Raw genomic sequence first — 10,503 nt, forward strand, 5'->3', positions numbered from 1 at the left:
GAAACGTCTGCAGGATTCCAGTCGGATGCAAGATTTGCAGGATTCCAGTCGGATGCAGGATTCCAGTCGGAGTTCAACAAGCGAACGGATGATATCCCGGAATATAGTGTCATCATATATATATATATATATATATATATATATATATATATATACTATATATATATATATATATATATATATATATATATATATATATATATATATATATATATATATATATATATATATATATATATATATATATATATATATATATATATATATATATATATATATATATATATATATATATATATATATATGTATATATATATATATATATATATATATATATATATATATATATATATATATATATATATATATATATATATATATATATATATATATATATATGTATATATATATATATTATATATATATATATATATATATATATATATATATATATATATATATATATATATATATATATATATATATATATATATATATATATATATGTATATATATATATATATATATATATATATATGTATATATATATATATATATATATATATATATATATATATATATATATATATATATATATATATATATATATATATATATATATATATATATATATATATATATATATATATATATATATATATATATATATATATATATATATATATATATATATATATATATTAGTATATATTACAAAAAAATAATACCCCTATAGCGAAATAAGACAAAACAGGAGGCCTTAATAAATTATCTGACATTTTCAAATTCCATACGCAACGAAATACAATAGATAATAGTAAACTTTTATTTAGACAAACCCATAATTCAGTGTATTCTGCGAAACCGTGTGAACTTGTAAAAATTGTAAATTTCGCCGACACAAATTGAAAAAATTTTGATGTATATGAGATATAATTAAATTACATTTTGCCAAAACTCAAATTATTTAAAACATATTAAGATTTGAATAGCAAAAACTTTATTAAAACACACAATTATTTTGATCATAGAATCAAAAAATGCTATAATACAAAGATGGTATGAGTATGTATAGCACGAGAGTAATTTAAAAAAGTAAAGTATGTTCACCAACCCTTATTAAGAAAAATGCAAAACTAAAAGAAATGGAGTTTGAACCAACTTACACTGTGGAATATAATTAGCCTTTGTTGCGGAAAACTAAAAATAAAACGATAAATAGCAATACTGAGATAACGGTTCTGAAATCGAATCACTTCCGTACTTTTTGAGAGTGGCAAGACTGATATGCTGAAAAAGTTATGGAAGCGATCGAAGCTCCACCTATACTGAAAATTTAAACTATGTACTAGCAAGAGTGAAACAAAATTGTATCCATGGACTGTTTTTACAAAAACCATGGTTTTGTTATTAATTACAGTAATTTAGAATTAATTAGTGAAGTTTATTGCCGTAACAGTGGCCGTCGTCAAAATAGTCGCGTTCCATTCCCCTCCTATATCTACTCAAAAAGAGAACTCACTTTTCTCGTCGTCTGGGAGAGGAAAGGGTGGGGGGGCAGTTCCATGCCGTGCTCTTTCAATATCGAGTTCGATTTCTCTCTAACCTTTTTAGCGTACTCGCACGACAGGTTATAAATCTTGAGACAGATACCTTCCACGGACACCCGTACCGTTTCCGTGAGATGGGGCTGGCACTGTTGCTTCAAATGAGCCAGGCGGTCCTTTAAAATGAAAATAAAAACGCCGACTAGTCGCGTCAATGGGATATAGTACCTGAAAATCGTCGTACGTCGCGCCGACAGTTTTCCTCAGCCATTGGAATGTTTCGTCCACGTTCCATTTGACCACCTTCCGGCTTTCCGGTTCCGAGTTGCGTGATTCCATTATCGACTTGGCGGCCTCGGCGTACCTCGACAGCTGTTTCCGCGCATCCCCTGTGAACTTGGGCCTTACCAGCTTGATGGGGATATCGTTCATTATCTCCTTGTACATCGAGAGTGAGATCTCTGGGTAACAGTTGCTGGGCAACAGGGGATCGTAACCTGCAACCGAAAGGCTTTCTACAGATTTCCATGTCAATGTATATAGTTTTTTCCAGACAACGTGCTTATCAATTCCAAAAGTGAAAGATAATTAAAAAAAACTTAATAGCCCTTCCTATATTAGTTTCCGTGAAAATTTGAAAACTTTCTTTTAATATGCTGCATAATATGCTTCAAAATGATCCTCCGATTTACTTTGGAATAAGCGAGAGTTAAACTTATGCCCAAAAACAACAATTTGATAACTATGGGGAAATTGAAATATTACGGGAGCGCACGAAAAAAAAAATTACTTAAGTCCTTCATAATAATCAGTTAACGATTAAACATGCCGTGGTGGAAAAACTTTGAAATCTTGGAATTTTTATCACAAATTCAGATTCTATGTAGGCTTTTAATAGAATTTTTTTAGGTTGTCGGTAAAAGGCGCTGTACACGAGGGGGATTTATCGTATTTGTCAAGAAAGACGATGATTCTACCTTAGTCACCGTCATACGTCAATCTGTTGCAAAAATGTACCCAAAAAGTAATGGTAGTCAAGAAACAGTATAGTATGCAATCCGTTTATAAACTTCTTCAGACACATTTATAAATGGTTAGTACCTAATTGGGTATTTTAGACAAAGAAGTAGAAAAATATGTCAAAACATCAACATCGTGCATTTCTTGACAAATCCGAGAAGTCAAAAGAAAACTTCAACAAACAAAAAAAGCCGTTATTCTGACATGGCATTCGAACCCGAGTTTTAGTTTTTTTTATTCATTATTTAAAGCGATCAATTTGAGTGTGGTTTTCGAGATATTCCACGTGTTTCCATACTATTTGGATGTATACAACATATGTACATATGTTGAGAATAAGAATATTACATAAATCAAACCGCATTTTACGCAATTAAATTAAAAATTAAGAAACCATTAAGAAATTGTTACTTTTCAATTTTTGAAAAAATAGAAGAGGAATACAAAATAAACTATCCTAATAAACATTTTCATAATTCACAATATTTTAAGATATAAAGTATTTATATTATTAAAATTTACTTTATCTATTTTAACAATTAACTCGAGCAAGTAACACTGTGAAATATGAAGTTAACCGCAACAGGATTATTAGATTTATTAGAACTGCTATTATATATTACACATATTCGTCGAGTCTAGGGCGATATGTGCGTAGCAACTGCTAAGAAAGGGTAGATCAGATAGCGAGCGCGAAAGGTAGCGTTGCAAGCGGAGTTAGACCATTTTTGTTCAGTTTATGATCTGTGTTATTACTACTGGAGATATAAAGAAATTTTGAGAAGGTCCATTCACAGTGCACATGAGCGGGGTTAAAAATCTTGTTTTTAACCAACGATCTTGCAGCATTCCACAGATCGTCAGTAAGTATTTTTAGGAATTAATTTTCGCAAAATATGTTCAGATCCCATTAAATCTTCAGACAAAGGAGTTAAGGGTATTGATATCGCTACTGAAAGAAAATGACCCAAAATGCAGGTTAGTGGTTGAAATGTAGAGGTGTGCACGAAAAATCATCACCTTCTCTACGAAAGGCCTGCTATATGACCCATTAACAATGTTTTTAACCAATGGTTTTGCGGCATTCCCAAGTCATCAAATTTTCAGGCAAAAATGAGTTAAGTGTGTGGAGATCGACGTTCAGAAAGAAAATGGTGCAAGAGTTACGTTAGTGCGTGAAATGTAGAGGCATGCGCGGAGGATCATTTCTGAAATTTGCGAATACATAGCCATCTGCGGCGCATGAATTTTTACCCTAGTATGCAATTTTATTCCCCCACATAAATAAACTTTAATCACCATCTAATAAGATTTATTAGTAAAAAACATGAGTATAAAAAATCTTGTCAAAATTTTCTGCTGCAAGCTTGGGACGGGCAAAGACAGAGGACGCTATCGTGTTCGTTTTCAGCGGAACTGTTGAAAAATGAAACGCTGGGGCCGGTGCTCGACTGAACGCGGTTCAATTCTCGTGCATGTTCATCTAGGGGCACCGATTTCGTGTGCCTAGGTTTAATTATTGAAGATTCCATCATTTTCCCATTATCATATATCGCGGTCGAGTGAAACGACGGGTTCGAAATCGCCTTGGTTCTGTGTAGACCCGACAGCTGGTCAGAGGGTGATACTTGAGTTGATTTGGTGGCCACGTTTGCCGTCTCCAATAAAAACTGTCGCCTGGCCTGTTGAAATTCCTCGAGTCTACTATGTACTAATTGTTTTTCTGCCAATTCTGTTTGGTCAAGATTGCCGAGTGGCTGATGTGTAGCCTGAGAACTGTACCATAATGTTTCCTGAGGTCTAGATAAGGTACTGGAAGTTCTGACAGGAAACGTTTCTCCCGATATGGAAGAATAAAGGCTTCTGGATATACTAAGTGAATCATCAGCCCGTCCTTGCTTTCTGGCAACAATTATGGGCTGACCTTTTAACGCGATTGGAATTTCAATAACAGTGTCCTCATCGGGATCAATAGTACCCTTGGGTACTAGGATTTTCTGACTTTTCTTGTTGAACATTGCATGTTAAAAATTTTGATTTTTAAAAAGTGACAATGACAAGTTAAGTCAAACTGACGTTCACGGAGCATAACTTACCAGTATCTATAACCTTCCGTTCCATAAGCCATCTATTAAACGAGTCTTTGGGCGCGTCGATGGACTCTCTTGAATGGCACAACTCTTGGTAGCACTGTCTCAGCTTAGCGAGAAGCGCGCAACGGTATGCTTCGATTTCTGGATGGGAATGCATGAATATACACGGCGGCCTTTCCAGAATAATCACATTCGTTTGTACGTCTAGATCCCAGGGGCCGGCCAAGACAAACTTTTTGGCTTGAGGCCCCCCGAGATCATCTGAAGCCCTTCTCTTGCCCACTGAGAGAGGTATATGAATGGGCGCGGGTTGTGGTAGAGGAGCGACTGGAGCAGCATTATGACATATACCTAAAGGATCAGTTATCGGATCGAACTGAGGCTTTACAACAGGCATCTCCCATAAACTCTCTCCAGTCAATTTGTTCCAGAAATAAGGACGATTCTCCCGTTTCGACCAAAACTTCTTCCAACCCTGCTGAACCAACTCATAAGGAAGTTCATATTCAAAGCCCTGATTTACAGGAGCTCCCTGTGGAGTGGTGGGCATGTGGGTGTGCTGAGGCTGCTGCGTCATTTGCGTGCTGTTACCTTCCGCTGGAGGCCAACTAGGTCGGTCCTCCGGTGTTTTGCCGTCCGCTTCTTCGTTCATATTTTAAAGAGTGGTTTAAGCCTTGTCGCCGTGTGATTTAACGCAATTCGTGCGCAAACCAAGCTAGAAAACACCAAACATCGAAGCCACCTTAAAACAAACCCTCGAAAATTACGATTTCTTGATGAAATTACGAACTGAAAAACACGCGATTCGTTTCAGTCATCGTTTACGAAAAAAAACTCCGTACGCTTCCACCTACGACGCCATTTGCTCACTGAGAAACGCGAAGGCGACCCAAAACAAACGAAAATTAAATCAAACAGCGCCGCATTGTATTGCGTCAGAATCGCGAACTAACGTTCAAATTGCCGACTTTTAAAGTTATATGCACTCCCCAAAAATATATCCTGAAAAAAAATTAATTTGGAACTAATAGGTATCCTAAATTTAATTAGTTAGAACTTATGAATTTGAAAAACGCAAAAAATATTAAAGTTGTATTAAAAAAAGTTATTGGAGAATAAAAATTCTTTTAATTCCTCATATCAATTGGTTAAAAATATAATCTTGAAAGTGCCGACTTGGCTATAAAAAAATAACATCCTACATTGCGTTGCATTCATTTGTCAAAACATAGGATATCTATAACGAAGCTTATAAATTTCTACTACGCGACTCATTTTATAGTAGGTTCCAGTAAGAGAGAGAGAGAGAGAGACAGAGAGAAACTATTATTTACACTCAGCTGGGACTAGTACGTTCCATATTCGTTTGTTAAAATTCATGCTGTTCAGCTTATGGTACTGATAAACTATACTATGGTAGGATTACAGACTATAGACATGGCACATCTATTCTAAGGCCATAGAGCATACTCTATCACTTTCTTTATCTCTGCCTCAGTTCTGCTTACGCATAGCCAGAAATTTCATAAAAATAAAATATTATCTTGTTTTTTTAACTGTAAAGTAATACCAAAGCTCACTTTGGGAAATCATTATGCAAAATAACATTTTCATATTTTAACTTGATAAAATGTGCTATCGGATTTACTAATTATAAATTAAAGTTTAAGATTAGGTTAGGCCTCATAAAGTTAAAAAAATTTGTTCTAAGCCATCGTGATCCTTTGCATTTTATGATTGTAATTTATGTTAATTGTCGAAGTTCTGCGGTAATTTAATTCGTCCTTGACTCAGGATTGGCGCCACATTGAAAAAAAATAAGGGATCCTTATTTGTGTAGAACAAGAAATATTTGTGTTTTGGTACAAACGACGTTAGGGACGAAATTTCGCTATTTGAGGCGTTTCTACATTGATGTCAGCGACGTTTGCGAGAACAAACGGCCCTAGGCCGCCACCCACGCCGCAGCAGATTCAAAAGCTGCTTGACGAAAATGGGCACTTGATCCAAACTATCCAGGAGTATCAGAGCAAGGGCAAATCACAAGAAGTAATGCAGTATCAGACTCAGTTACACAGAAATTTGGTTTGCCTGGCTACTTTAGCCGACTCTGCTCAAAACGTTAACTCTTTATTACCTGTAAGTCGGCCACTATAATTCAAATTTTGCGAGATTGAAGATTATATGTGCGATTCGCAGATGATTCAAAATCCCAGTACATCAGGACCTGGCGGACCTCCGCCCCCTCAGCCTACTCATGGACCGCAGGCGCCACCTGCTCCGGACCAACCACACATGAACAACTATAATCACCAGCAACAACAGCCTCCAGGTGGTCCTTATAGGCAGCCTCCTGGTCCCCAAAGGCCTGGTGTTCCAGGTAAAGTTATTTTATTTTCCCAAGCGAAGAATGCTCAAGCAGAAGCTATCTCTATCTTTTATTTAAGCGCCTCACGCATACCCTCAAAGAGGTTATCCACAAGGTCAATACCCGAATCAGTACCCTCCTCAGGGTCAGGGCTATCCTCAGGGGCAGTACCCGCCACCCAATCAAGCACCGGTCTACCCGCCCAACACTCAGGGCGGTTACGGGCAGCCGCCTCCAACGACGGCCCACAATAACTACCAGCAGTCTGGTAAATATTGATAAATGCTTTCATATCTACTCTATTCACTTATACCGTTTCAGCGTACCCGACTCCGCCCCCCACTAACACACCACCACAGGCGGCTTCAGCTCCTTACCCGCCTCCAGCTGCTGGTCCGCCACAGTCACAACCAAGTAATTACGGCACCCCTCCAAACGGCGCTCCTTATCCAGGCGGCACTCCTCCTCAAAACTATCCTCCCCAGCAGGGTTATCCTCCCCAACAGAATTACGCCCCGCCACCGTCTTCTCAACAGCAACAGCCGCCTGCGCAACCACCACAGCCTCCCTATGCCAACCAACCTCCATCTGCGCCGCCTCAAAATTATGGCAGTAGCGCCGCGCAATCTCCGCCCTATTCGGCTCCACCCACTAACAACCCGAGTCCTGCAGCGACCTCAGCGGCTCCCGGAGGTTTGAGCGGAGGAGGTCCTCCACCGACATCGCAGCCATACCAGCCTCCATACAATCCAAACTCTCAAGGGACTCCCAACCCTAATGCGGGGTAAGCTATCCCCTAATGTATTTTAGCGAAATTTTCTGGGCATGTGATGGTTGCAGATACACTCCTCCTCCGACTCAGTACACATATGGTCCTCCAAACAATGCGGGGTATCCTCCGCAGCAGTATCCTCCGCAGCCCCAGTACTCACAGCAACCACAAGGGTACCAGTATCCAAGACCACCCACCAGTCAAGGACCACCTGGTCCTCCTCCTCAGGGTCAGTACGGCTACAACTATCCACCGCAGCCGAATCCCCAGTAATTTGTTGCCACTCTTAGTACACAGAGTGTCGCGAAATTACTCGCCAATATTTATTTCACCCCCTAAATAAGAGATAAAAGATAAAAAATTGACGCCTAATTTCGGAACACCCTGTATAAATTCAATAATCAGGTAAAAAAATATAGCTATTACTTTTTATAAAACTTCTGGATGCCCCCTGCATCTGTTTTTGCTGCGTCGAACTTGCTGACGTTGCGCCAATCGTCCTATTGGCTTCTTCAGAACTGACTGAAACTGCCTCATATTTTATTCTGTACCTGCTTATATATTGTCATTCTCGGATGACTGTTTCCTAAATTGGTGACAGGTAGAGACCTGAGTCGCGGTTAAGATTGTTAGGTTGTTTATAGATTTCTATAGAAGAATTTTAGTTTTATCAAATAAAATTTCATGTCTGGTTTCATGAACGTGTTCTGCAACAGCTGATGAGTTTATTTGTCTTAGTCTTAAGGCTCTTTCGTGTTCTTTGAGTCTAGTTGATATTTTTCGTCCGGTCTCTCCAATATATTCTTTGCATACGCTGTAAACTCCTGGCATCTCAAATGGAATTTTCTCTTTGGCGGACCGAAGATTTTTGGACAAGTGGTAAATCTGGTTTTGACGTTATACTTCTTTAGAACTTTTGATATTTGGTCAGTGATGTTTTGAATGTAAGGAAGGACCACGTGTAGGATTGTTTTTGGCCTCATTGCTTTTGGAAGGTTGTGGTGAAGTGTATTTTCTGATGGAACGCTTAATATCTTTAATGCGGAAATTATTAGAGAGAAGAGCAGAGGTAAGGTGTTTTAATTCAGGGTTCAGTGACTCAGGCTGAGATAGTTTTAAGGTTCTGTAAACAAGATAACCGATGATTTTTGGGCTGGATGGTGATGTGACCATGCATTAAGTTCTGTGTGCGTAAACACAATGACCCAATGTTAGGTCTAATTTTCTATTGATAAGAATATCTAAGAATGGAAGGTTGTTATTAGTTTTCAACTCAATGGTAAAACGTATGTTAGGGTGTATAGAGTTTAAATGTCTAATAAAATCTTCTAGGGTTTCTTGACCATGAGGTCAAAAGTATCATCGACGTAGCGTTTCCATAATTTTGGTTTTAGATGAAAGGTGTCAAGAGCTTTGTTCTTAAAGGCGTTCATAAATATATTCGCGATGACTGGTGATAGTGCAGGACCCATGCTGTTCCCGACGTTTGTTCAAAAATTTGACCGTTATACGAAAAATACGTTCCCGACAGGCATTTTTCAGTTAAGGTGAGAAGGTTTGGTTCCAGATTCTCGGACTTTAATATATCTGAAATAATGTCCAGAGTTTCAGGAATAGGAACTTTGGTAACTTGTGTATCTAATGTAATGCTTTTTAATTGTTCAATGAATTGAAAGGAATTAAGTACGAAACTGTCAGTTTTCCCTGTAAGGGGATTTAATAAGGAAACTAGATATTCTGCAAGATAATATCTAGTATATCTAGTATACTAGGTAATCCGGGTTTGTGAATCTTTGGGAGTCCGTAGAGACGAGGAATTTTAGAATCATGAGGGGTAACAGATTTTTTCACGGAGTCTGATAGACAAGAACCCTTAATAACAAATTTCAGGTTGAGATCCATAGATGACGTAGGATCTTTTTTAAGTTGACAATATGATCCGTCTGTAAGAATATCTTGAATCTTTTTCTGATATTCGTTTGTGTCCATGACTACCGTAGCATTTCCTTTATCTGCTTTTAGGATTACAATGTCTGGATTGGATTTTAGAGATTTTAGGGCGATGCGTTCAGGCTTTGTAATATTGGATTTAGGAGGTTTTGATTTTTTAAGGATTTTTGCGGTTCCTTCGTCCTTATTAAAAGCCCTTACAGGGAAATCTGGTAGTTTCGTACTTAATTCTTTCACTTCATTGAACAATTAAAAAATATTACATTAGATACACAAGATATTCATTCTAGTTAGTTTCGACGTAGAATCCCTCTGTACCAAAGTTCCTATTCCTGCATCTCTGGACATCATTTCAGATATATTAAAGTCCGAGAATCTGGATCCAAACCTTCTCACCTTAATTGAAAAATGCTTGTCGGGAACATATTTTTCTTATAACGGTCAAATTTTTGAACAAACGTCGGGAACAGCTACGGGTTCTCCACTATCACCAGTCATCGCGAATATATTTATGGAAGCCTTTGAGAAGAAAACTCTCGACACCTTTCATCTAGAACCAAAATTATGGAAACGCTGCGTCGATTATACTTTTATTTGGCCTCATGGTCAAGAAATCCTAGTAGATTTTCTTATACATTTAGACTCTATACACCCTAACATACGTTTTACCATTGAGTTGGAAACTAATAATAACCTTCCATTCTCATTGTGAAAAAAAAATACGCACACAGACCGATACCTTAATGCATGGTC

General features: G+C 37.5%; 3 protein-coding genes across 3 annotated transcripts in view; 1 reads left to right on the forward strand and 2 right to left on the reverse strand.

Moving 5' to 3' along the window:
- LOC132696990 (mRNA (2'-O-methyladenosine-N(6)-)-methyltransferase) overlaps positions 1-5,627 on the reverse strand; it is a 16,302-nt gene extending 10,675 nt beyond the window's left edge. Inside the window, exons 1-3 of the mRNA XM_060662214.1 lie at positions 4,664-5,627; positions 1,776-2,044; positions 1,523-1,723 (exon numbers count right to left, since the gene is read on the reverse strand). Coding sequence (XP_060518197.1) covers positions 1,523-1,723; positions 1,776-2,044; positions 4,664-5,312 — 1,119 coding nt within the window. The 5' untranslated portion in view covers positions 5,313-5,627. The remainder of the gene's footprint in view (positions 1-1,522; positions 1,724-1,775; positions 2,045-4,663) is intronic.
- LOC132696991 (uncharacterized) lies at positions 3,870-4,657 on the reverse strand. The gene has a single exon (XM_060662216.1). The coding sequence runs from the start codon at positions 4,583-4,585 to the stop codon at positions 3,914-3,916; it is 672 nt and encodes a 223-aa protein (XP_060518199.1). The 5' UTR covers positions 4,586-4,657; the 3' UTR covers positions 3,870-3,913.
- A 637-nt stretch (positions 5,628-6,264) lies between the features above and the next one.
- LOC132696628 (proline-rich protein 2-like) lies at positions 6,265-8,341 on the forward strand. The gene is made up of 5 exons (XM_060661567.1): positions 6,265-6,799; positions 6,860-7,040; positions 7,108-7,296; positions 7,350-7,812; positions 7,869-8,341. Exons 1-5 carry the CDS (start codon positions 6,575-6,577, stop codon positions 8,071-8,073), a joined length of 1,263 nt encoding a protein of 420 aa, XP_060517550.1. The 5' UTR covers positions 6,265-6,574; the 3' UTR covers positions 8,074-8,341.
- Positions 8,342-10,503: the final 2,162 nt, after the last annotated feature.

Source organism: Cylas formicarius, unplaced genomic scaffold (genome assembly GCF_029955315.1).
Source record: "Cylas formicarius isolate icCylForm1 unplaced genomic scaffold, icCylForm1.1 PGA_scaffold_1__22_contigs__length_36826433, whole genome shotgun sequence".
Taxonomy (NCBI): domain Eukaryota; kingdom Metazoa; phylum Arthropoda; class Insecta; order Coleoptera; family Brentidae; genus Cylas; species Cylas formicarius.